The sequence below is a fragment of the Crinia signifera genome, chromosome 19 (assembly GCF_055691185.1).
Source record: "Crinia signifera chromosome 19, ASM5569118v1, whole genome shotgun sequence".
Classification (NCBI taxonomy): domain Eukaryota; kingdom Metazoa; phylum Chordata; class Amphibia; order Anura; family Myobatrachidae; genus Crinia; species Crinia signifera.
Window position 1 is genome coordinate 107493062 of NC_139226.1, and position 27624 is coordinate 107520685.

Consider the following 27624-nt stretch of genomic DNA (forward strand, 5'->3'; position numbering starts at 1 on the left):
GAATTTAAAAAAAAATGAGAAGCTTCAAGCATTAAGCTGTAACAGGCTGGTGGCTCTATAGTTAAGGTGTAAATGATATTTATTTTTTCTTGAGGTTATAATCTATTATTGCTGTGTTCCTATGTCAGTCACAAACAAGACAGTATGTCCCAGAAGCCTCAGCATTCAGTGTTTGGTCCTACCATGTACACAGTCTGTCTCCCAGCAACTGACCTTCACAGACCAATCCCTGCTTCACCCTGACATTCCTCACTGACACAATGTAACAGCCAGCCACACGTGGTCATCAGCCGGCAATAGCTGGCTGGGTCTGTCCCTGCACATCCACCTACAGTATATCCCCAATGCCTGTGCTACACTCCTGTGGACACCTCCTTACCCCCCTTGCAGCTGCCTGACAAGGTGAGGACCACTGGCTGCAGGTAGGCATTATACTATTACTTTGCAGTATTATTTATCACTGTTACACAGTATGCTGTGCACTTTAGCAGGATCTAGTTCTGGCATTCCCAACCTCAGTTCTCAAGGCAGTGATATAAGTGGTAATATCCAGGCTTCAGCACAGAATGATAAATCAAAATAACTCAGGTACTGATTAAGTCACCTGTGCTCAAGCATGGAGATCTCTATAACCTGGATGATTCGATTTTGACTATATAATCGAAATCGAATAGAAATCAAACAGGTTTTCACCTGCATTTGATGCCGATACAATCCCGATGCATGCTCCCTCTTATTCTGTATATCAGGGGTTCCCAAACTTTTTTGAATCATGGCGCCCTAGAGCATCAAATTATTTTCAAGGCACCCCTAGGCCAAATGCTTCTTATCGAGAAATTCAGAAAAAAATATTAAATGAAGTGCATTGTGTGTATATGTCACAGTTATCTGGTGAGGGACAGGATTTGCTTATGTTTGTCCCCATATATTATGATTGGCAGCCACAAGCACTGGTTTTGCCTGGTACATTGACCATAAATCAGTGGTCGAAGTGGGGCGGTATACGGGGGTATGGCATACCCCCACTTTAATCTGAAGATAAAAAAAAAAAGTTTTTTTTCCCCCTCAGGATGCTCTCTGATCACTCAGCAGCACATATTGTGCTTTTGTAATACCCCTGTACAACGGGGCAGTCTGGCAGGGGACGTTGATGGACAGGGGGGTGTCCGAAGGTGCGCACTATATTCACTCTTTACTTTTCCATACCCCCACTTCAAAATTTCCATACCCCCACTTCAAAATTTCCACTTCGACCACTGCCATAAATAATATGAATTCATCCTGGTCCACCAACCCAAGGCACCCCTGCAAGTGTCCTGAGGCACCCCAGGGTGCCTAGGCACACAGTTTTAGAACCACTGCTGTATATTGAATAGAAAAATATACTGCAAGTCTATATAGTACAGATCTGTAGTATGTACTCCAAATTGAGTGCGATTCGATCCTGATCAAATCGGGATTAAATATCAAGGCAATCGCACCGTGTGTACGCCCCTAAAGGCATAGCTTAGCAGAATGATGAATTGGGGTGTGTAGTGACGACCCTAATGCAGTAATCACATTATATAATATGGTTGTATTCCCTTGTGTTGATGATGCCGTACATCTGTTGCTTTATTTGTGCTATATGTGCGTTTGCATTTGACTTTTACTAAAAATGTTTACAAACAAATCCCTTATATGTCACTGGGTGCATTGATTTGTCTTAAAGTGTATGGCAGGGGTGGCCAAAAGGTCGATCGTGATCTACCGGTCGATCGCGTAGCTCCCGCCGGTAGATCGCGATCAAATGCCCTTCTTTCCTATGTAAAAGGATCTGCTGAAGCCTCTGAGATCTCAGAGGCTTCAGCGTTCCCAGTGATGCAGTGCGCAGGTGACGTCATGACATTGTCCGCGCAAAGCATCTGAGGAGCCTGTCAGCTTGCGGCAGCAGCAGCGTGCCGACGAGAACAGCACACGGCAGGGGCCGGGGAGATCATCTTCAGCGGGCAGCAGCGGGCCGGGCAAGAGCAGCATGCGGCCGGGGAGATGCTCTTCAGCGGGCAGCAGCGGGCAGGGGAGAGCAGCACACGGCAAGGGAGATCCACTGTGCTCAGTCAGAATGAAGTGCCAACGGGAGGCTCAGTGGCAGCACCAACAGCGGGAATCCTGACAGCTTCAAAGCACAGTAAGAATTGAATGTGGGTGCATATATGCTTTTATTGGGTGGGAGGGGGAGGTGTCTTCACAATTGTAAATTCATCCCAGATGCTGCTTGTTATGGAGTTTTTTTCCCCCTAAAAGTGTGTGTATGTGTGTGTTATTTTTTTTTTTTGTAAGGGGTCACAAATCTCCATCAGGCAGGCAGCAATTGGGATGAACTTACACTTGTGAAGACACACCCCCCCCCCCCCCCACCACCACATGACAGAACATTATTTGTGGCAAAATTTGACTTTTAGACTCCTTTCCTGTGTCAGGATGTGACTTTTGGACTACTTCCCTGTGTCAGGATGTGACTTTTGGACTACTTCCCTGCAGGCACTGGAGCGCCCCAGGCAGGGGGGACGCCCCGGCGCTCACCCAATGCACAGGGGGTGATGGGTGCTGCTGCGTGGGAGGGACCTGGGCTCTGCCGCGGCGCTCCACGGTTTGCCGGGCGACGTGGAGTACCCAATTCATTTGGGGGTAGGTGGTGTGCCGGGTGATGGGTGCTGAGGCGCTCCACGGGTAGGAGGGGGCGGGCGGGTTTTGCCGCGTGCAGGAAACTTACCCCTGCTGCCGGCGTCCCTGCTGCTGCTCCGATCCTCTCTGCTGACGAAAAGGGGGGGTGGGGGTGGGGGGTGGTTGCGCAGGTGATGCTCCGGTGGGGGAGAGAGTTGTGCATGGCGCTGACCTCCATCCAGGGGGGGTGCTCCAAACTGCCAACCTCCAGTGGCCGGCACCCTAGGCAAATGCCTAAGGCTGCCTAGTGCTGGTGCCGGCCCTGCTTCCCTGTGTCAGGATGTGACTTTCGGGCACATTCCCTGTGTCAGAATGTGAATTTCGGGCTCATTCCCTGTGTCCTAATGTTATATTTTGGCTCAAAACCTGTGTCCTAATGTGAATTTTGGCCTATTCTGTGAGGCATAATGTGTAAGGGGCGTATTGCACTGGGAAGGGAACAATTCTTGCACATGGGGAAACGCCGGTAGATCACCGGTAAGTAAATGTACAAAAAGTAGATCCCGGGTTACCAAAGTCCGGCCACCCCTGGTGTATGGGGTCTATTTACTAAGATTGGAGTTCTACTGAAGATGGGATGTTGCCCATAGCAACCAATCAGATTTTATCTGTCCTCATAGCAACCAATCCCGGTCCTCAAGTATTCCTAACAGTTCCGGTTTTCCAAATCACTCAGCCGGTGCACTGAGGCGTTTATTTACTAAGATGGGTGTTCTATTTCCGATGGTATGTTGCTATGGGCAACCAATAAGAATCTATTTTCTTATTTATCTACTATCTTATCTATTTAACACCTTCTAGAAGATAATAGGTCGAATCTGATTGGTTGCCCATAGCAATATCCCGTCAGAAATAGTACTTCCATCTTAGTAAACCCCTGTGTATCACCAACTGTCACATTTTAAAAATCCACAGGTGACCTGTAAAACGTGAACTGTTAAGCCCCATACACACTAGAGATATAGTGAAAGATATTGCTCAGAAAGTTCTTTTCTCAGTGATATAGTATTTCTCAGTGTTATTCACTATATAGTCTAGTGCAGGCGTTGTGAAACTAGAAGTCCAATCATGCCTTGCCACGGTTTTGCTATTAGGGAATGCTAAGACTTTGGCAAGGCATGCTGGGATGTGTAGTTTCACAACAGCTGGAGGGCCATAGTTTGGACATGCCTGGTTTAGTGTGTACACTCAACATCGCTACTGAACTCGCAGCTCAATTTAGTTATATAGCCAAATGTCCTGCATGTTTAGCGGGTCCCAGTGGCCGATATCATTCAGTGTGAATGCACAATATCGGCTTTCTGCAACAGCAGACCAACTTATTAACTATATCGGCCACGGACAGGTCAGCTAAGCCAGTGGCGTAACAATAGCCCCGCGGTCGCGGGGAGGAGCTGAGTTAAGGGTGGGCGCTGGGGGTCTACGGGGCTTTTGTTACGATGCACTGGTCGGGAGCAGCAGCCTGCCTTACTACCCCTCAAATGTGATGCCGCCTCCGGGACCCGCAAATCTCCTTGTCTGCAGTCCGGGTCCCAGCGCTCCTCCTGGCTGCTGCTTGAAAATTACCATAACAAAATGTCTGCCCTCTTACAACAGACCCTTTTTGAGGATGGTAGAGGAGGCGACTGGGCCTCCTCTAGCATCCTCAAAAAACGGTCTGCTATTAGGGGGCAACCATTTTGAATCCAAAGTTTTACAAAGCAGGTCTGCACTGGACATAATAAGATGGGCATTTATTAATGACAAACCTGGAGCTACGTTCCTATTAGACACAGCTGTCACCCAACCCTGTGTCACAATAGTCAGACTTTGAACATTAATCCGTAGAAGAATCCATGTTTCCCATGACTCTACAATGGCAACACTACAACTCTTTGCAACCCTTTGATCAAATTGCTTCACCTGTCTGCTGCCTGGATACTATCTCCGTGCAAGATGTTGACACTGAAGTCTCCATAACCTTAATCTAAACTAATAATACTAATATGGTATGTTCAGTAACTGGACACACAGAACAAACATGATTACCTGACTGCTTGCTCACCGCATTCAATAAGTAAAGAAAGACTTCCCTGTCACAGTAATCCCCAGCGGGGTCCAAGAGAAACGCTTAAACTGGATACACACTATAAGATTATCTTTCCTATCTGGCTGGTTGGAATGAAAATCTGGTCATGTCTGGGAGCAAATTACAATCAATTAACCATTTGCTCCCAAAACCTGGAAAATTGACAAAAACAGTCATTTGCAAAAGTTGGTCAAATCAAAAGGCATTTATTTATTTTATTTTGAAATATGTTTATTGATTTTCAAGTTTTGTGGTCCAACATAGAACAGGGTTGCCGACCCTCCCAGAATTTCCGGGAGTCTCTCGAAAATCGGGTCCTCCTCCCGGCCCCCCCAGAAGGGTGGGCAACCCTCCCAGATTCAGGGGGGACCCCCGCTTTCCCCCGGATCGCGGCATTAAAATGCAGCAATCCTCGGGTCTCAGAGGAAGGGGCGGGGCTAAAATGTCACAATTGCGTCATTTTAGCCCCGCCCCTCCACGGAGATCCCTGAATTCGCTGATTTACCAGCATGGGGCGGGGCTTAGTGATGTCATGCTTAAGCCCCGCCCCCTGAGAGGCTACTGAAACTCTCCTCTCCGGGCTTCTCCCGGAGAGGAGAATAAGGAAGTCGGCAACCCTGACATAGACAAATGCAATTGAAACAAAGCAATGCAAGAATGGCAGCATAAAAGGGAATTACAGTGCATTATGTGAAAACAGTGACATTAAATAGAAATCCACCGATATTATCGTCAAAATGAACAGTTCAGTGGACCACAAATGGGACCACATTATAGGTCAAGAGTTCCATTGAGTCGGGGGACTTGAACTCCCGTTGGGTAACGCATAGAATTCCAGAACAAAAAGAGGATAGCACAAACTTTGCTAGTATTCTCTAGAATATACATGCTACCATATAAGTGGCCAAATCAAAAGGCTTTAACCAATTTGTCAGAATGACCATTTTTGTCTGCTTTCCGGTCACTTGTCATTTGCTCCCAGATATGACCAGATTTTCATTACAACCAGTTAGATTGGAAAGATTATCTTATAGTGTGTATCCAGCTTTACCATAACACAGGGGTTCCCAAACTGTGTGTTGTGGCACCCTGAGGTGTCCCAGGGAACTTATAGGGGTGGCCTGGGTTGGTGGTCCAGGACCAATTCAAATTATGGGTAAAATAATAGGTAAACCTAGTGCTGGTAGCTTCCATTCATTACATATTTGGAAGTAAATCCTGTCCCTCATCACATAACTTTGCCTATGAACCTCATATAAAAACAATGTTCTGGATTTCTCAAGAAACTTGTGGCCAATGGGTTCTGTGAAAAAAAAGTTCTGATTCTCTAGGGCCCCATGATTCCAAAAGAAATACATAGATGATTATTCAGTATTTTTAATTTGTAAATAGGTAGCGCCACACAGAAAAAAGAGAACATGCAGATGGAGACTTCTAATAATCAGCTCTGCAATAATCATGGTACACAAGTTCTTAGCATCATTTTGTAGCCCAAAATGATGAGCCTACATGCCACGGTCAGATGACCTCATCAGATGGGTCCCTAACATTCCTAATCTTCCAGTCCAGAGCATGGAACCCCCGTGGTCAGCACAGGACAACCACCCAAGGCATCATACTAGTGAGAAGTACTAAGTAGCAGTTCAGTGTTACATAGGTGCAGGGCCCTAGGCAAAACTTCAACCTACTGTACTCCCACCACCCCACCCCCCAAAAAAAATCATGTGGTCCTCCCAGCCCCCCCCCCCCCCCCCGGGAAAGTGGGAAAGTCCCCTGCTTTTCCTGAAGGCCCTCTGCACCCTGCCCTTTGCCACCACAACAGAGTACAAGGAGGAGGGGGCAGCGATGTAGGGAAGTATGTCTCAAGGGAAAGTATGGAGGTGAGGTCCTAGGAGTTCCACAGTCGCCACCTGCATTAAGTACAACAAGGATCCTCATAGACATCCTTGATTTTTTGATTTGCAGACTTGGTGGCGCCCCCCCAGATCTTGGCGCCCTAGGCAGCTGCCTAATGGTAGAGCCGGCCCTGCATAGGTCAGAGGTAGCAATTAGGGTGTTAAAAGTGTTACGTTAGTGAAAAGCAGTTTAGGTAGTGAAAAGTGTTATATTGTGTTGCAAAAATGATGCCCTGTAGCAGCCCTGAAACATCAGTACAATACATAGCAGTTTGTATGCACAAGGTAAAGATCAGTGGGGAGACAGGACAATCAGGTCTAATACTATCACTAAAGGTGCGTACACACTGGCCAATAAATAAGCCGTTCCATCAAACGTACAATATATCAGCCAGTGTGCACCATTGATATATCTGTGAATGGCATAGTTTACAGATATATCGCGTCGGCTGGGCAACACACTGCACGACCTATCTGTAGATATATCTGCAGATCAATTGATCTGCAGATATATCTGTTAGTGTATCCCCACCTTTAGACCAAGCATGGACCAGCCATTGTCATAGGAGAACACAGAGGCTAAAGGATCACAATACCTAGCTTGATTGCTTTCAGAAAAAGACTTCAAATGTGTACTCAAGATAAAAAATTGGTCCCCTAAAGGAAATATATACACAGATTGCGTACCGACCAATACTCGTGCAGCAAATCCTGTTCTTGCCCAAGAGGAGCCTAGCGTGTAGGAGGTGGGGCCACATGGCACTTCCCCTCCTATTTTCATCAGTGTGGAGGCATGCCTAGCTCTCTCTGGGCCAGATGTATCAAGCTTCAAAAAGTGATGACGTGGAGTGTGATAAACAGCCAGCCAATCAGCTCCTACCTGTCATTTTTCAAAACCAAAACTGGTTAGCTGGCTGTTTATCATTCTCTAGATTATCACTTTTTGAAGCTTGATACATCTGGCCCTCTGAGATGCTGGGCTGCCCCATGGCTCTACCTGCACTGTGAATAATTCCATACATATCATTTTGCAAAGCAGCGCTGTAGTCACCCCAACTGTGCGGGTGGGACAGTAACAAAAAAGGGAGTTGGGAGGTATGACATTTGCCCAATAGGGAAAATATAAAACACACATTCATTGCCCCCACAGAAGACTGACCTGTCAGACTCAGAGACTAGTTGTAGCGGTTGTTGTAGGGTTCATCAGTAACTGTTGGCATGGTTACACAGCAGAACTAGAGGAAGAAGAGAGGAACGCACTGCAGCACGCAGCAGCCTCATTACCGCAGTGCACTCTATCTGCGGGACAGCATGCAGCTATATCTTCTTGCCACCGCGTCACTGTTTATAGGTCACTCCCCATGCCACACCTGTGCCACCTGGCAGACCGTTATCACTGGGTGCAGAAGACACAGTGCTGCCACTGGCTGCCGGTTGCCACCAAGTCTGAGAGTCATTGGTCACCCTATAGGGTGGTGACCCCATTTGTTGGGTGGACTGGCCATAGACCTTACAGCAGGGCTGGGCATTTGCGGCCCTCCAGATGTTGATGAACTACACATCCCAGGATGCTTTGCATTAGTTTTCTATGTGGCCATGCGGAAACTGAAGCAAGGCTTGCTGGGATGTGTAGTTCATCAACATCTGGAGGGCCGCAATTGCCCAGCCCTGCCTTACAGGGAAGACTCTCGGTAGGCTGGCAAACCAGTGAGGCCACTTATCAGACAGTCACTTATTACTATGATCTGACCCTGCCATGGCCCAGTCCCCCTTCTGCCTCCCACACGCACAGCATTTGCCGGTCACAGAGCAGGGCACCCAACACTGCAAATACTCATCTAAGTATGTGCAGACCCCAGGAGTGAACGGCTTTGGCAAGTTTCACACTCGTCGAACAGGATGGCTTGCGAGGCCAAGAAAACTGTCCTAACCGCAGGGGCAACAAGCTCAGTTTCTGAAAATGGCGCACAATCAGACATAGATCATACCTCCCAACTTTTGCAGTTTTGGCAATCGGGCACGGACGGCCGAAGAAGGGGGCAGCTTCTAGCCCGGTAAACGTGGCTTCCGGCCAGTGGGCATGTCCTAGTGCCGCGTCCCCTGTTTTCATCAGGGGCTCCCTTCCTGCACTGAAGATTCACCGATCACCGTCTGCATACCTCCCAACTTCTCTGTTGAAGAAATAGGGACACTCGCGAGGCGAAAAGGGGGCGGGGCGTATGCAAATGAGGGCGCGGCTTATGCTAATTAGCCGCAAACTCATTTTCATATGAGAATAGACGCTGTGCGCATGCGCACAGCGTCTATTCTATTAGATCGGGGGGTCTCCCAACTGCCACCCCCCGCAGCGGGACAATGCCTGCCGTGGGTGGGACAGCGGGACAGGACCCGAAAATCGGGACTGTCCCGCTGTAATCGTGACAGTTGGGAGGTAGGCGTCTGACCTGCAGAGCAGAGCAGCAGTGATCTCTGGCTCCCCCAAACTGACTTATGACTGACTTATGCATACCTCACAACTGTCCCTATATCAGAGGGACAGTCAAGATTTTTGGTGACTGTCCTGTGTCCCACCCGGCAGTGTCCCGCCGGTGGGGGAGGGGGCTGTTGGAAGTCCCCCCTGTCACAGCGGTGGCAAAACAGGGGCAGTGTGGGTGTCCCAATCCACAACACTTGAAAGCTGGGCTGTATGATAATGTATGGAAGGTTATCATCTTCTTCCTGATTCTCAGCAGATCTTGTGGATCGAGTTGCCGGTTTAATTTAGATCCCTGATCACTGGTAGTAATGGGAACGTAGGCTTTCTTTCCTAGCTGGAAGTGGATACTGTCATGATCCACCCTCTGGGCACCCCCACCTGGATCATGAGGGGGTAGGCACCCCAAGATTCCTAAATATAGCCCAGAGACCCAGACACTCTCTTACCTGAATTAACAACATTTTTCCAATACAATTCCCTGCCTGCCATCTCATGGGAGCCGTGCCTCTCACACTAATATAGCCTTCCACAGGACTGTGTGTTCTATAGTACTAGGATCGGACTTTATTACATACCAGATGTCTGCCTGCGATGGGAAATAGTACCGCGTGTTTATAAGTATTGCGCCCATCAGGGCATATACTCCTGAGCCTGATATGTGTCTATCACAGTAATGTATGGTTTATTGCATGTGTGTAATATCTTGTTGTCTAAATGCGGACAGCCGACACCCCCCCCCTATCTCATCCCCCTCACAGGAAGCATCAGCAAGCTGAATAGGCTGAGACTTCACAACCAACAATAGGGTCTGTTGTGACCTCACACCTGGGCCGCCCCCTTATCAGCAATGGTTCCTGGCCTTTTGTTCTCCCCGGGGAGTTGTTATAGACTGGCCGGCACCAGACCAGCAGGGGGGCCAGATAGTCCCAGAGAACAACAAGTTGGCAGGGCTACAGCAGCAGCCAATCCCTACACAGGACTCAGGGGCATTTACATCTCAGGATTCAAGCAACGACCAATCCGGTCGCAGAACTCAAGTATAAAATGGGGTGAAACAGCAGCTCTTGGTTCGACTTTCCTGCATCCATCCAGGATCCCTGACCCGGCGAGGCAGGATCCCAGGGGAGGAACTGAGGTCCCTCCAGACCCCACCAGAACAGCAGCAGCGGGCATCGGCCCTGGCGCAGTGAACCCCATACCACAGCCAGCGGTTGCATCCAGCGTGCCAGCACCCCGACGGCACCCACAGGCCAAGCGGCTGGGATTCATCACCTGCAGGAACAGCAGTGGGCAGTCGGCCCTGGCGCAGTGGACCCCATACCACAGCCAGCGGTTGCATCCAGCGTGCCAGCACCCCGGCGGCACCCACAGGCCAAGCGGCTGGGATTCACCACCTGCAGGACCGGCAGCGGGCATCGGCCCTGGCTCAGTGGAGCCTGTACCTCCGCTGGGGTTTTGCATTCCCCCCTCACCAAGGCTCCACCAGCCTCAGCTCAGAGACTGCCCAAGGTGACTATTGACTGTGGAAGGGAAGGGGAGGTGTTCACCTTTGTGTGGTTCTGATATAGTTAGTGTGTGCTGTGTATATTGTAGGCTACCTGTATTGTGTAGTGTTAGTGGTGTGGTTATGGTTTTCATGTACTGTTAATATGAAATAAAGGTGCATTTTGTACCTTGCTTTTGTGGCCTTACTGTGTGATCCGCGAACCGAATTCTCCCGGGACTGTGCAATGCTGTAAACACTGCCTTTCTCAAGGCGGATACGAGCGACAGGTCCCTCCATGCACCCATGAGCCCGGGAGTCTTCACAGATACAACCACTGTAGTGTAGTTAAGCCTAGTTCACACCTCCTTTAAGCCTAGTTCACACCTCCCAATATTTGATAGTAGTGAGGAGGGACATTTTGTGCGTGTGGGGGCGTGGCCTAACACATGCGAGTGTGTACTAGTGGAAAGGAGGTATAGCCTGGACTCTACTTTTATCACCACCCCCTCCTCAAACAGATGCATTTGACCGACAGAGAGAGGGAGTGATAGGGGCTAATGGGGGCTATCCTTCCGGATGCGCTATGCAGCACAGAGCTCCACTGGAAAAGCAGGGATCACCCTTGGATCCCTCTGTGAACCAAACAGGTTCTGCTGTACATTCAGGGCTTGGAGCCCAGAGGCAGGTGACTCCAATGCCTCTGGGAGTTTCGCCTCTGGCAGGACAGTCTCCAATTATCGGGACTGTCCTGCTGATTTTGTCGACAGCATGAACCCATCGATATATCCTGGTCATACAGGGTGAGATATGTCACAGTGGGGCAGATGTACTAGCATACCTCCCAACTGTCCCGCTAAACGCGGGAACGTCCCGATTTTTGGGGACATTCCCGCGTCCCTCCTGCGGCCGGCAGTGTCCCGCTGTCCCTCCCGCGGCTGGCAGTGTCCCGCTGTGTCCCACGCGAGCCACCTTTTCAGTTTTCTCTCTCTATGGGGGTCGTGGACCCCCACGAGCGAAAATAGCGGGTGGCCGTCGGGCACCCGGCTGTCGGCGTTTTGACAGTCGGGATCCCGATGTCGGGTAAATGACTGTCGGGATCCCGACTGTCGAGAACGCGTCCGGCACCCGGCAGCACATACATTGCCAGAGTACACTGATGGAATCAGTTGGGCAAATTTAAAATATTTTCACGCCCAAGTTGCGGGTTGATTGCGCCCATACACTATGCAGTTATTGTCTTGAGCTAGTATAGGGGCTGATAATTGTGTAATGTATATCAGGCTTTAGACTGATTGATTTGGGCAACTACTCCACTTTTATCTCTCTCCAAGGCTCGATACATCTCCCCTAAAATCTTTATTGTTTGGCCTGTGACCATATACTTAAAGTTGTAAAGTGCCTCCCTGTCCCCTAGCTGACCTAATTGCCCACCCCTGAGCTAGACCAACCTGTATTTTTTGTTTTAACCGGAGCAATGTGAGTGGATTATATTACCTGTCGTAGTTTCTTAGCTCAGCCTGTTTATAAACATCTTTCTTACTTTCACCTCTTGGAAGTTACTGTATGCGGGATCCGTGGCTGTAATCTCCTTATTGCCAGGTTGGTAACTGTATCACTCTCAGGGGTGGGTTCAGTACTGTACATCTCCAGTGTATGGCCACAATGCTTTCTCCCCTGGGGTGAAAACATTTCCTCATTCCTTCTCAGTGAAGAAAGAGGGGAAATGTTGGTCGCTCAGCCTAGGACAGCGCACACACTGCAAGATGTGCAGTACAATGATGGGATCAGTTGTGCATGTTCATGCCCAACTGTCCGATCATCATTGATCAATCATGGCCATACACTATGCAATTATTGTCCCGATCCACCGATAATCTGCCCAAGAATTGCATGATGTATATCCGCCAATAGGATTGAATGGACTGGTCTAGGCAACTACTTCACTTTATCTCTCTCTAAGGCTTGATACATCAAGGCTTCACATCAAGCAGCCAAGGTTGGCGTGACGGTGGGTCTACCAACATATCTGTCAGATGTGTACTCAACCAAAAGGCTCAATTCATACCTGCTCGCTAGGTTGCATATACTGCTGCCTAGCGAGCAGGTAAATGCTGCCCCCCACCGAACGCACACACATCCGCCACCCGAATCTCTGCGCTATGCCGCTCGCATGCAGCCGCACAGATGAAAAGTCATTCGATGGTTACTGAACAGGTCTGAATGGGCCCCTTAGTTACCTAGCTCAGCCTGTTTATAAGCAGCTGTCTTACTTTCACCTCCTGAGAGGTATGCAGGGCCTTTTCTATGATCTCTTTATTGCCAAGTTCTTAACTAGCGAGTCTTTGATAATTCCAGGTTGCACGTTCCTATAGATGTCGCCTAGGAAACATCTCAGCACAGAAAGCCTCTAGTACCTTATATACCTGCCAAATCTCTGCACCTGTGAAGTTGGGAGCAGCAGGACTGGGAGAACCTGGGACTTTGCAGTCGCAGGAGAAATATTCATGACTCTGTAACCCACCGTATAGAGGATCCAATGCGGCACCTCACAGATGATGATTTTCATTTTTGTTTCTTAAGCAACAGGTTGAACTTGAAACGATAAATTAGTGGAGATGAAAGAAAATCCAGCTTGGAAGATGCAAGGTTTACATGATCCTCAGTGGACGGGATCTCGCAGACCCCGGACAGCAGTATGGAAGATCCCAACGTCAGACACACGGCGAGAGAAATACAACAAGTCGCCTCAAGAGCGCGGACATTCCTACGAGACCCACGTAATTTGTTATTTATTCTTTACAAAATAGCACAAGTAAAACTCCTGCATTGTATGTCACCGAGTTATTGTAGGGCGCGATTTTGTTTTATGGTGAATTCATTCCCAAGGGCCAGATTCTCTAAGCTTCAAAAGTGATAAAATGGAGAGTGATAAACAGCGAGCCAATGAGCTTGTGCCTGACATTTTTGAAACACAGTCTGTGCCATGGCAAGTAGGAGCTGATTGGCTGGCTGTTTATCACTCTCCATTTTATCACTTTTGAAGCTTAGAGAATCTGGCCCCAAATCTTTTCTTCTTCGCTTATTTTTTGGGGGAAATATGAATTATGATTAAAACCAGCTTGTAATATACATTTTCTAACTATATTTTTTATAATATTTGTTAATCAAATAGTGGGTGGGATGCAACAAGCATCGCATCTTGCTTGTGATGCATCTTACCACCCCCGCATGTACCGTAAATCGAAGTCCTATCGGCACATAGGGACCCGGGAGGGACCCTTTAGATCCCTCTTAGAAGGGGTAGTGCAATCATACTTATTGTTTTTCCTCTCCGGGAGAAGGTCAAAGAGGAGATTGTCAAAGGGACTTCAGGGAAGTGGACAGAGCTTGACATCATCAGAGAGGAGGCGGGGCTAAAATGATGCAATGTTTATCATTTAAGCCCCGCACTCTCCCTGAAGAGAGGGAGGTGTTTGACCTTCAGAGGGGGGTGCTGCGGTGAGGGTGTCCAAGGGCATGTGGGCTTGCACAACCTTCCGGGGGCCCGGGAGGTGGACCCAAATTTTTGTGAGCCTCCGAGCCATTTAGGGAGGGTAAGCCAGTATGAGTACAATAGAAGGTCATAGGCTTCTGTTGGGCAACGCTGAATTGAAGATGGCATTGCCCATCACATTCCAAGCCCTAGAATGTATCGCATTCTGGGGCTTGTTGCATATGTGGTACATGGCCAAACCTCAGAAAACAGCATTTAGGGAGGTTTGGACACATATTTTAGCTTCCTGCATCTTGCCTGCATCAGTGCTTTGATCACTTCTTCAATAAAATATCAACTTTTTGTTATTCACGTTCTAACGTAATAAAAAATCCCACAACTATACTGTACATTATATATTGAGGGCCTTTAAGAGATAGGTGCTTGTGGTCTACTTTAGTGCTCAAAAATACTCAAGTGGACTCCATTCCTCCCCGTGGTGCCCCCGCTTCTTATTTTGTGTGGAGTGGAGTGACCTGTTTTCCTGTGGTTCTACACTGGGAAACCTTAGCTCGGCACCCTATTACCATGGAGCAACAGACAACTGGCAACTCTAGCAACAGACGCAGACTGAAATCTCCGCCTAGCTCTGAATAGGTCAGAAAAATGTGATTTATTTTTTGCATCCAGCCCTAATCAGGACCCTGAAGAAGTGTCATTACGTAACTCATTTAGGATGAGATGCTTCATCAGGTAAAAAGCAAAGCTTTCCGTAGTTTGGATTGATAGTGAACACCATCTTTAGATGGCATTGCCTAAGGGAAGCCTAGGGGCCTCCCCACATTGTGCCCATTATCAGCCGCAATCATTGGTGGCTTCAGAGGTGGGGCTGCAGCAAATGGCCAAACTTCAGCTAGGGGAGGCCACACCAACTGTCACCCAATTGCTGCCAAATATCACTGTCTGAGACTCACTGACCATTTGTGGGGATCCCCTGTTTGAACTTTGGCCTGTGCTGTAGCCCCTCCTCTGGAGTTATCAGTGGCCGCACTACAAGCATATGGTGTTACTAAATGCCGCTACGCTTCTCTATGTGTTGGGATGTAATACATGATGCTTACTACCCCTAAACCTAAAGGTTGACAGTCCTTAGGTCGACACCTGAAAGAGGTAAGGTCAACAGGCTCAGAAGGTCGAAACAAGCATTAGGTCAAGAATGGGAAGGATTTTTTCGAGCCGACATGTGCCGACAGGCGATATTTCATGCCCTACCATCCACTCCAGCGTGGTGGTAGAATAAAATTGTGTGCTGAGTGCAGCGAGGCACCGTGCCCGAAGCTTGGCGAGCCAGGTGAGGGGACGCGGTGCACTTTCAACTGTGTTAACATTCTGGACAAAAAAATGCAAAAGACTTAGAGGTAGGAGGGTGCTGCAAGCTTAATCTATAGGATGCTTGTTTCGCCCATACGACCTTGTTGCCCTACCCCTGTTGACCTTCAGTGGATGAACCCAATGCATGTCAACCTAAATTGGGTTAACCCAATGACCCATACCCAACCTGTCTCCTTATGAACTCATCTGTATGTAAAAGTAGTTATTATGTCAGACAGAATGGCCCCTCCCCTTGCTGTATTCATGACTCACTTATACAAACTTTATCTTGTACATACAACATTATTAGCTGTGTTTAGACATCAGGTGCTGAATACAATATCCTCTGAGTTGCTGAGAGGTGATTACATTCCGCCCCAGCTAACACATATTGCATTGTATTAAAGTGTCAGTTTGGTAACTGTGTTTGTTCCCTTGCAGTCTCCTATGTTTTCCTCTAGTCCGGCCTTTTCACTGGAAAGCAGCAGCTCTTCTCATGTCATTGACTTACACACACCGAATGGACCGTCCAGTGGATCCTATAAAGTGAGCAACTTCTCATTCGCCGCAGGTAATCCATGAGGCTTTATTGCTTTCAGAGTCAGCCATGTCTTATCTGCCAGGTTCTCAGGGTGTGTGGTGTTGCGCTGCATTGGATGTCCTTAGTGAGAATGACCAGAGTGATGTGTTGGGGATCGGGTGTCACAGGCGTGGTTCTGGGGTGAAGATAGGGGTGATTGGGGAGACTGATTACTAACAGGAAAAATGTATACAGGTAAAACAATGAAGGATGTTTAGTGAATTGTGTTAAATATGCTAGTATTGGAGAGAGATAAAGTGTAGGGAAAATATGGACCAGGCAATCAGCTCCTAACTGCCATTGTATCCACCAACTTTCTCTCTCCAAAAGGCTTCTCAAATAGACACCATAGTGGGAATAATAATAATGTTACACAATTGCGAATAAGGAGACAATTTATAGCCGTGATGGCTAACCTATGACACGCGTGTCACTCGTGACACACCAAGGCACTTTGACTGACACGCATCTGACCAACCAGTGCGGAGAGTTAAAAACTGGAAGTGCGCAAGTGAAGCGACTATGCCAGCACGCATGTTGTGCCGCCAATTGGAAGGGGACCGAGGGAGTGTCGCCTGTCCGCTGGAGGGAGCAGAGCTAGCTCCCACGCTCTATAGTCCACCCCCGCTGCTGTAGTTGGGCCTGTGCTGCTCCAACTCTCTATAGTCCGCCCCCGAGGCTGTAGTCAGGCCTGTGCTGATCCCACTCTCTATAGTCCACCCCCGCTGCTGTAGTTGGGCCTGTGCTGCTCCCACTCTCTATAGTCCACCCCCGAAGCTGTAGTGGGGCCTGTGCTGCTCCCACTCTCTATAGTCCACCCCCACTGCTGTAGTCGGGCCTGTGCTGCTCCCGCTCTCTATAGTCCATCCCTCCTGCTGTAGTCTGGCCTGTGCTGCTCCCGCTATCTATAGTCCATCCCCGAAGCTGTAGTCGGGCCTGTGCTGCTCCCACTCTCTATAGTCCACCCCCACTGCTGTAGTCGGGCCTGTGCTGCTCCTGCTCTCTATAGTCCATCCCTCCTGCTGTAGTCGGGCCTGTGCTGCTCCCGCTATCTATAGTCCATCCCTTCTGCTGTAGTCGGGCCTGTGCTGCTCCCGCTCTCTATAGTCCACCCCCACTGCTGTAGTCGGGCCTGTGCTGCTCCCACTCGCTAAAGTCCACCCCGGCTGCTGTAGTCGGGCCTGTGCTGCTCCCACTCTCTATAGTCCATCCCTCCTGCTGTAGTCGGGCCTGTGCTGCTCCCGCTCTCTATAGTCCATCCCTCCTGCTGTAGTTGGGCCTGTGCTGCTCCCGCTCTCTATAGTCCATCCCTGCTGCTGTATTAGTGCGGCCTTCTTAAATTATATCTTGCTCTTTCACATTGACTTTCATATTTATAATGGGCACCACAGTGTGTGGCATATGTATAATGGGCATTATGGTGTGTGGCATATTTATAATGGGCACCACAGTGTGTGGCATATTTATAATGGGCACCACAGTGTGTGGCATATGTATAATGGGCACCACAGTGTGTGGCATATTTATAATGGGCACCACAGTGTGTGGCATATGTATAATGGCTGCAAATATCATCAAATTATTGATATTTCTTGAAGTGACACGCGACTCGAGGAAGGCTACACTTTTTTACAATTTTCGACACACCAAGTTGAAGATGTTAGCCATCACTGATATATAAGAATAATGGAAACAACTAAATAAAAATTTGCAGGTGAAATGCCATGATACATTGTGTAACAGGAGTCTCTCGCCATAAGTAATGTATAATAATAACATTGTAATTGGTGGTGTTGGTACAGAACCTGGGGGGTTATTCTAGTTCACTCTTTCTGACAAAATCCTTCTTAGATGGACAAAACCATGTGCACTGCAGGTGGGGCAGATGTAACATGTGCAGAGAGAATTAGATTTGGGTGGGGTTTTACTTCAAAGTGAGATCTATATTGCAGTGTAAAAATAAAGCAGCTAGTATTTACCCTGCACAGAAACAAAATAACTCACCCAAATCTAATTATCTCTGCACATTTTACATCTGCCCCCCTGCAGTGCACATGGTTTTGTCCATATAAGAAGGATTTTGTCAGAAAGTGTGAACTAGAATAAGGCCCCTGGTGTCTCATATATTTTCACACTCTTTATTGTTAGATAGAAAACTCCCTAAAATCTCCAGCTCTGCTGATCTCTCCAAGAGTAACCTGTCCACAGACGGCTCATCGGGAAACCTCTGTTACATTGGAAATCAGAGCAATGAAACCTATCTCACGTTTGTAGACGTAAAGACTCCATGGTACATAAATGTGCTCAATGAAAAGGTAAATATTTTATCTATCTGTCTGTCTGTCTGTCTGTCTATCGGCAGTCAGGCTACTGGGAGCACAGGACAGTTCCTGCTGAGACAGAACTGTGCTCCCTTTAGTGACTTACCGCCGCACTGACTTGTTCCGGCTGCCAGGATCAGAGCTCAACACCGCTAATATAAAGCATGGATTTGGTGTAAAGTATTTATAGACAAAAGAATGGATAATGCCACAATATACATGGCAACCCTCATCATAACAACAATGTTTTTCTTTTTGGAAATGAGTGCGCCCGGATGGTGGATGGAAGTAGTATTACACTAGTATGTGAACTAAAGGGTCCTACACACGTAGCACTATCGTCCCAGTATGCTGGATAAATCTACTTAATAGATGGGGTCCCCGGGATCAGGGCCAGGGACCCCCAAATAGCTCAAACAGTAAGGTGTCTGTCTTCAGTAAGGTTATGGGATCTAATACAGGGTGTGACACTTGCAAAAATTATGTTAGAAGGGGGAGTCAGCCACATTAGCGATATCAACTGCTTTTAATTAAGCTCAAGGGGAGGAGAGGTGCCCCCTTGGGAGCAGGAGCCCGTCGGCAGATAACTCCATTGCCTCCCAGAGTTCTTCCTCTGCACACAGCTGATTGGCTGGCGCATCATCGCCTTCTGCTTTATCACCACTTTATCACTTTACCAGGCTTAATACATCTGCCCCAATGTTTTAAAATTGCCTGTGGGCTCATCCTGTAATTCCTCATACAATGTCTGATCATTCATCTGTCTGCAGATTTATTATTTTTATTTATCAGTGTTCCGTAACACTGGGGTAGATTTAAACGCGCCGCTATACACTTCCTGCTTCGCCTCATTAGCGAGGCGAAGCAGGAGGGGAGAGCTACAAGATGCATCAGTTAACACTGACACGCTGTCTGCTTCTCCCCGGCCGGCTGGACTGTGCGGGATCTTGCTACTCACGCGAGATCCCCAGCGCAGCTCAGACCCAGCAGCAGGGACAGCGCTGTCCCTGCTGTGGACATAGGGCATCGCCGCCTGCAGCTGTCGAAGTCGATAGCTGCAGGGGGCGGAACGGTCAGCGATGCTGACCGTTCATACATTGGGTAGGAGGCAGGCTCGCAGAATAAAATATCGGCCCTGCGCTATGCCTCCTGCCCTGCGCCGCCACACGGCACAGCAGGTGTCATAGATCAGGGGAAGCGCTATCCCCTGCCTTAACGCACGGAGATAGCGCATATTCCCCTGATCGACACATAACAAATCTACCCCACAATCGTTCCTCCCTTGTCAGCTGATCTCACAATCATGGAGCTGTTCTCACTGAACCCCTTCAGCTCCAGAAACTTATCACGTGTCATGTCATTCATTTGTTATTTGTTGCGTATTCTACAACTGTGGTTTCAAGCATCCGTGAATAACATTTGATTGATGGATTCTGTGTATGCGGGTCAAAAGTAATTTTGGATTTGAATGGGTGACTATGAGACTTATTAGTCTGATTGGTAGGCTGGTTGGAGAAATAAATCTGTCAATATTAGATTGCTCCGGTCAAAGTAGTCAAACTTGTTGGTAAGTACAAAGGACAAACCTTGGTTTAAATCTCTTTTCAGGATTATTTATTTATTAACAGTTTCTTATATAGCGCACACAGATTCCGCAGCACTTTACAGAGTATAGTTGAACATTCACATCAGTCCCTGCCCCAGTGGAGCTTACAATCTATATTCCATACCACATGTACACGCACACAGACATTCTAGGGTTAATTTTTTTTCTTGGGAGCCAATTAGCTTACCAGAATATTTTGGATTGTGGGAGGAAACCGGAGTACCCGGAGGAAACCCACGCAAACACGGGGAGAATATACAAACTCCGCACAATTAGGGTCATGGTGGGAATGGAACCCATGTCTTCAGTGCTGTGAGGCAGTAGTGCTAACCATTACACCATCCGTGCTGCCCAAGGGTTATATGTGTCTTGCATATGTGTCTTATAGCTTACAGTCTAGAAGGAGGGGAGACAGGTGACATGACATGAGGTGCAGGTAAGGAGACCTGAAGGAAATATGTGAGTATGGCGAGGATTGTCAGGAGTCAGGACATGAGGCAGCCGGATGAGAGAGCAGACAAAGATGTCCTCTCCCTCATTCTATCCTCTCCCTCCTCCACCTGCCCCCTCGACACCCCTAACAACTCTGCACTGCACCCCATGCTTCAACACACCCTGCTAGGGGGCAGAGAGCATGCAGAGTGAATAGGTATAGCACAAAGTTTTGATTGTGTCAAATTAGTGTCAGTGAAGAGAGAACGTAAATGGAATATGTCACACTGAAATTGCTACAGAGAAAATGTGACTAGTGATATTAGGGTGAACAGAAAGTACTGGCTATGAGCATTAGAGACTGGCAGGCAGGGAGCTCAGTGGGGGGTGTCAAGGTCATGCATTCAGTATATGTTGGAGGTGGTGAATTCCTTAGCTTACTGTTGACTGTTGGTAGTAGTCTGTTTGGGGGATGTTAGAAGTTATATCAGGGTTGCCGACTTTCTTATTCTCCTCTCCGGGAGAAGCCCGGAGAGGAGAGTTTCAGTATCCGCTCAGGGGGCGGGGCTTAAGCGTGGCATCACTAAGCCCCGCCCCCATGCTGGTAAACCAGCGAATTCAGGGATCTCCGTTAAGGGGGCGGGGCTAAAATGACGCAATTGTGCCATTTTAGCTCCGCCCCCTCCTCTGAGACCCGAGGATTGCGGCATTTTAATGCCGCGATCCGGGGGTCAGCGGGGGTCCACGAGGGGGACCCGATTTTCGGGAGACTCCCGGAAATTCCGGGAGGGTCGGCAACCCTGAGTTATATCGGGGTCCTCCTGTGCTCTCCTGAGTATCTCCTGCATGTACAATCTACCCCTAAACAAAATGTAACAGATTTCATTCTGTTATTAAATAACAAAAATATCTTTAAGCATGCATGATATCTATTTTAGGAGCATTGTCTTCTGAAGCTGGGAGAGGAGATAAATCGACTGTCAAGGTTTGAAGTGGAATCCAAGAGGAAAGATCAGATTATTTCGACTTTGAAATATGAAATATCACAGCTTCAGAATGAGTTCTATAAGATCCTCCACTCAGAGACCGGGGATGTAGAGGTAAGATCCCCTACTCACTGACCAATGAAGTAGAGTAAAATCCTATACTCACAAACCAGGGAAGAAGAGGTAAGGATACTACACTCACAGTCCAGGGAACAAGAGTAAGATGCTGCACTCAAACCAGGGATGTAGATGTTAAATCCTGCGCTCACTGACCAGATAAGTGGAGTAAGATTCTACACTCACAGACCATGGATGTAGAGGTAAGATCCTTAATACACAGACCAGGGAAGTAGAGTAATATCCTACACTAACAAACCGGGGATGTAGAAGTAAGATCCTACACTAACATACCAGGGAAGTCGAGTAATATCCTACACTAACAAACCAGGGAAGTAGAGTAAGATCCTACACTAACAAACCTGGGAAGTAGAGTAAGATCCTACACTAACAAACCAGGGAAGTAGAGTAAGATCCTACACTAACAAACCAGGGAAGTAGAGTAAGATCCTACACTAACAAACCAGGAAAGTAGAGTAAGATCCTACACTAACAAAACAGGGAAGTAGAGTAATATCCTACACTAACAAAACAGGGGAATTGTGCAGGCGTCACAGTGACTCGGTACAGAGTCAATCAGAATCAGCCCCTTGGTGGGAATCATACCCATAACCCAATATATCAACTTGTAAATGCCAGAGTTCTTCAAGTTTAATAAAAAAAAATAAGTTATTATGTAGCAGTCAATAGAACAAAATCAGTAGCTGTCATTGAACCATGGTCATCACTGTTACAGGAGACTCTGAAGCATCCTGGCCATGTAAGTCCCACTATTCAGAATGCATTTCCAGAAATGGAAGAATACCCCACTGAGGTTGACGTGACTGAAGAACCATTGACTTCAAGATCACATCTATGGGATTTATCCACAAGTCCACAAAGAAATGTCTCAACTACACCCTTAGTGGGAAGTTTGTCCGAGATACAGAGAGAAAGTCAAATGAAGACAGAGGTATTAAACAGATACGTTTACTTAAAGCAGCAGGCCAGGTTTTCAGGATTAATATCTGTGGGAGCAGGTGAGATAATTACTAAACCAGCTAAATAGATCTCCAGCTGTTGTTGAACTACACATCCCAGCATGCTCCGCTGCAGTTTTGCTATTTGGCCATGCTAAAAATGATGTAGGGCAAGCTGGGATGTGTAGTTCAACAACAGCTGGGGTGTCAAGTTTAGCCATCACTGACTTTTGCAATTGTCTTCCTTTGTTCAGCCTGTACATCTAGACAAACAACATGTATATACATACATTACATGATATATTCTGTGATTCTACAGTAACTCGTGTATTCACTCACAAGCAGAGCCTGAATGATGATGTCGCTGTAGAAGATCAGTCTGGGACCTTCTCAACAAGACATGAAAATCAGGAACCAGCTGATAGGCCTGTGGGAGACTTTGAGGACAGAAGTAGCCTCATACAGACACTGCAAGACAAGATAGAGACGATACAAAAGGACTATGAGATGTCAAAGGGTAATTTATGTTTCTTTTACTATAGTAAATCTATTGAAAATGCAAAAGGTTTAGTTTTAGTTGGAACTAACTGAAGTTACAGCCAAAAAATGAAGACAGGGCTGCATGTGGCAGGATGAATGTCATAATATGAGGAGGGGAATGGAGGCAGCAGAAATTCAGAGACTGGTTGTTCTATAGTGGAATGAGCAGGGTCCCCAGCAGCACATTATATAGATGAGTGATGTACTAGTGAGGACAGGGTTATGTATGACAGGGCAATGGCATTATGTGCGGAGGGGAATGGAGGCAGCAGAAATTCAAAGACTGTTTGTTCTATAGTGGAATGAGCAGGGTCCCCAGCAGCACATTATATAGATGAGTGATGTAATAGTGAGGACAGGGTTATATATGACAGGGCAATGGCATTATGTGCCGAGGGGAATGGAGGCATCAGAAATTCAGAGACTGGTTGTTCTAGTGTAATGAGCAGGGTCCCCAGCAGCACAGAGTATATGAGATGAGTGATGTAATAGTGAGGACAGGGTTATATATGACAGGGCAATGGCATTATGTGTGGAGGGGAATCGAGGCAGCAGCAATTCAGAGACTGGTTGTTCTATAGTGGAATGAGCAGGGTCCCCAGCAGCACAGAGTATATGAGATGAGTGATGTACTAGTGAGGACAGGGTTATATATGACAGGGCAATGGCATTATGTGCGGAGGGGAATGGAGGCAGCAGGAAGCCACAGTCTGGGAGTTACATTAGATAGTGGAAGGAGCAAGGTCACTAGCAGCACAGAGTATATGCTGGTGGCTGGGGATTGGGTTGAATTGGGTATAAATATATACATTTTTAGTGGTTCTTTAAAGATGTCCTCAAAACTTGGCCTATTGGTCTCACTGGAAGAGAAAGGTTGTGAAAGTCAGATATAGTTACTAAGTAAGTAAGTTTTGTTTATACACACTTTATTTAACTCAAGGTGCATTACAGACATCAAAACAATGCACATAAGACTTAGATAGTACAGCAACAGACAAGTAACACAGACATAAACGAGAGCCTTAAGAACACAATAGGCACAATGTAGTGTTGTACAGGCATTTTGGATAATAAATTCCACTGGTTGTGTATTCCACCCTGACAAGGTACCAGGTGAGGCAGCCATCTTTGGCGCACTGTGTAGGGTTACCCTGGGTGGAAGAGGTTACCCCTAGAAAAAATGACACAGAATGCAGCATATAATAGGGTCCCAACAAGACACTCAGATCCATGTATTTTTCATCTCATCCACAAGTGCACCAGATGAGGCAGACATGTTGGGCGCACTATGAAGGTTACACTGTTGGAGATGAGCCATACAAGGGCCCAATGCAGATATGGGAAAGTAGATGCTTGTGTAGTAGTATGATATACTCTGCACAGAAACATCCACGTGAAGCACATCATGCCTGCGAAGGAACCAGCTGGGGTGCACTGTGTAGGTCACTGCTGGCAGAGTGTGCAGTCAGTGGAGGTACACATTACAGGAATAGCACATGGCGGAGCAAAAGTAAACTGTTGAGAAACAAAAGCACATGATGAAACACCTTTGCAGGGAAACCACGAAAGGGTGTCCTTGGTTCTTTCCCCCCAATAACCCCCAGCTCACCATAAGGAGTTGTATAATATACTCATATACTATATAATATAATGTGAAAGTCTCCCTAAAATGTGATATTTACAGTACAGCATACACCGCACTACATAGTAAAATATCATACATCACTGCATAGTCACACAACATAACAGCACTGCATAGTAACACAGCATACACCACACTGCATAGTAACACAACATAACAGCACTGCATAGTAACACAGCATACACCGCACTGCATAGTAACACAACATAACAGCACTGCATAGTAACACAGTCTGCATAGTAACACAGCATACACTGCACTGCATAGTAACACAACATAACAGCACTGCATAGTAACACAGCATACACCGCACTGCATAGTAACACAACATAACAGCACTGCATAGTAACACAGCATACACCGCACTGCATAGTAACACAACATAACAGCACTGCATAGTAACACAGCATACACCGCACTGCATAGTAACACAACATAACAGCACTGCATAGTAACAGCATACACCGCACTGCATAATAACACAACATAACAGCACTGCATTGTAACACAGTCTGCATAATAACACAGTATACACCTCACTGCATAACAACACAAAATAACAGCACTGCATAGTAACACCACATACACTGCATAGTAACACAGCATACACTGCACTGCATAGTAACACAACATAACAGCACTGCATTGTAACACAGTCTGCATAGTAACACAGCATACACCTCACTGCATAGTAACACAACATAACAGCACTGCATAGTAACACCGCATACACTGCACTGTATAGTAACACAACATAACAGCACTGCCTAGTAACACAACATAATAGCACTGCATAGTAACACCGCATACACTGCACTGCATAGTAACACAGCATACACTGCACTGCATAGTAACACAACATAACAGCACTGCATAGTAACACAGTCTGTATAGTAACACAGCATACACCTCACTGCATAGTAACACAACATAACAGCACTGCATAGTAACACCGCATACACTGCACTGTATAGTAACACAACATAACAGCACTGCCTAGTAACACAACATAACAGCACTGCATAGTAACACCGCATACACTGCACTGCATAGTAACACAGCATACACTGCACTGCATAGTAACAGACAGTATATATATATATATTTTTTAGGTGTTATTTCATCTCTGCAAAAACTAGTTTCATCCAGTGAGTACAAGCTAAAGAAATGTGAATGTGAAAAAGAGGTTTTACAAAGAGAACTGCTGGATAGAGCAGTACAAGTACAAGCCATGTCTAACAAGGTACCGGCCGCTGCTAATTACTCTCTTACATCTGTCTAGCTCATGGGGTGCCGGACAGTGGCTGCTCATAATGTCCCTCACAATGAAGACACCAGGGCCATAACCACTGCATATAATAATGCAGTCCCCGACTGCAACCTGTCCCCAAAACATGCCTGAGTTTAGTAGTCATCCCCAAATTACCTCCCACATACGGCCACTGTCTGTCAATCACTCTGCATCCTTATCCATTAAATATCCAACGTTGCGCATTGTGCAGTGCAGCTCCATCACCTCCCTGCATCATATCTGAATCAGGCTGTATAAGGAGATTTTTTTTTTTGGGGGGGGGGGGGGGGGGGGGTGTTGTTGTCCAGGAAAATAAGGTCCTGTATGAGTGTAATAAAAGAATTTAGGTGATTTGGGAAGAAGCCTGTGTGCTTTAGACCTATCACTAGAGTAAATGTTCCTCTAACGTAGTAGTGATGATGATAATAATGGTAAGCTTATTAATAGATGTGCATGTTCATCTGTAAGTTTTCCAGTATGCGAGAAGAAAGAAAACACGAAGAGCTGATGGCGTCTATGGAGAGGGAGAACTACAGTCTCAGAGAGGTGACTGAGCAGTTGCAGAATCCATAACTCACATTATGTGCACTGATACCGCTTCTCCCGATGTATGAAGCAGCCGGGGTGCGCTAAATCACAGGGGTCCCTGTCCTTATCGGCGCTGCTATCTAAATGATAGCAGGCTGAATGTATGAACGGTCAGTATCGCTGGCAAAGCCCTATCTCAACAGCAGGGACAGCGCTGTCACTGCTGTTGGCTATAGGCTGCGCTGGAGATTTCGCGTGAGTAGCGAGATCCCGCACATGCCCAGTCCAGCCGGCCGGCGGGAAGGAGATAGCGCATCAGTGTATACTGATGTGCTATCTCCAGGAGGGGACATTGGCAGAGGGGGGAGTTTACGCTCCCCCGCTTCGGCGGACAAGATGTTAATACATCTTGTCAATGTCCCCTACTGCTTCGCTTTGTTAATGAGGTGAAGCAGGAAGTATCATAGCGGTGCGCTATGTGCTGCTATCATACATCCGCCCCATTGGGGCTTATTTATAAATGTTATATTTATCAATCGCCAGTAATGTGCTGCACCTCTATCACTGGCAGCGCTTTATGTTAACACTGTCCTATATTCTCTCTTGACAATAACCCTGATTGCAGGGGAGAACCCATATTATAAAATAAAAAAAACCTTATTCTTCAAATAAAACCTACTGTGGAAGTTGTGCTGGTTAAAAAAAACTTTTATTTATTTTTTTAAAAGTATATGAAGTCATAGACCATTATCCTAATAGATCCGCATTGGCTTTGGATTATAAAAAAACGGACGGATATCGCGATTAATGACCAAATGTCATTATCACGGTATCCAATTAGCAGCCATTTTTATGGTCCGGAAATGTGTTAGCGTTGATCCCGGCGGCTGCTTATCAGGGATTAAGGCACGCAAAGCGTAATACCTAGGTACTACAGCAGGAATCGGGCAGAAAGGGCTAATAGGATATCACCAATAGTGTAGATAATGCTGCTAGTATGCTACTTAGCCCCGATCCCCAATCCCTGTTTCCCATCTAGACACCCACACGACACAAGTACTGTAGTTTGTTTTCTCCTGCCACGGCGAATCATTCTGCTAGCTGCACTAGTACATAGAGAGTTATTTATCATTTTCATCAACCTGACAACT

General features: G+C 47.0%; 1 protein-coding gene across 6 annotated transcripts in view; it reads left to right on the forward strand.

Moving 5' to 3' along the window:
- The first annotated feature begins 226 nt into the window (after window positions 1–226).
- The window catches only part of CCDC27 (coiled-coil domain containing 27), a 66305-nt gene continuing 38907 nt past the window's right edge, over window positions 227–27624 (forward strand). The window contains exons 1-10 of one of the 6 annotated variants that reach the window (XM_083163112.1): window positions 227–422; window positions 9901–10651; window positions 13209–13405; window positions 15913–16042; window positions 18200–18366; window positions 21349–21510; window positions 22250–22465; window positions 22815–22989; window positions 25767–25897; window positions 26414–26491. In XM_083163112.1, the coding sequence (XP_083019238.1) occupies window positions 13244–13405; window positions 15913–16042; window positions 18200–18366; window positions 21349–21510; window positions 22250–22465; window positions 22815–22989; window positions 25767–25897; window positions 26414–26491 (1221 nt within the window). In that variant the 5' untranslated portion in view covers window positions 227–422; window positions 9901–10651; window positions 13209–13243. The remainder of the gene's footprint in view (window positions 423–9900; window positions 10652–13208; window positions 13406–15912; window positions 16043–18199; window positions 18367–21348; window positions 21511–22249; window positions 22466–22814; window positions 22990–25766; window positions 25898–26413; window positions 26492–27624) is intronic. The other 5 variants (XM_083163114.1, XM_083163113.1, XM_083163115.1 and 2 more) reach the window with 5 other exon arrangements.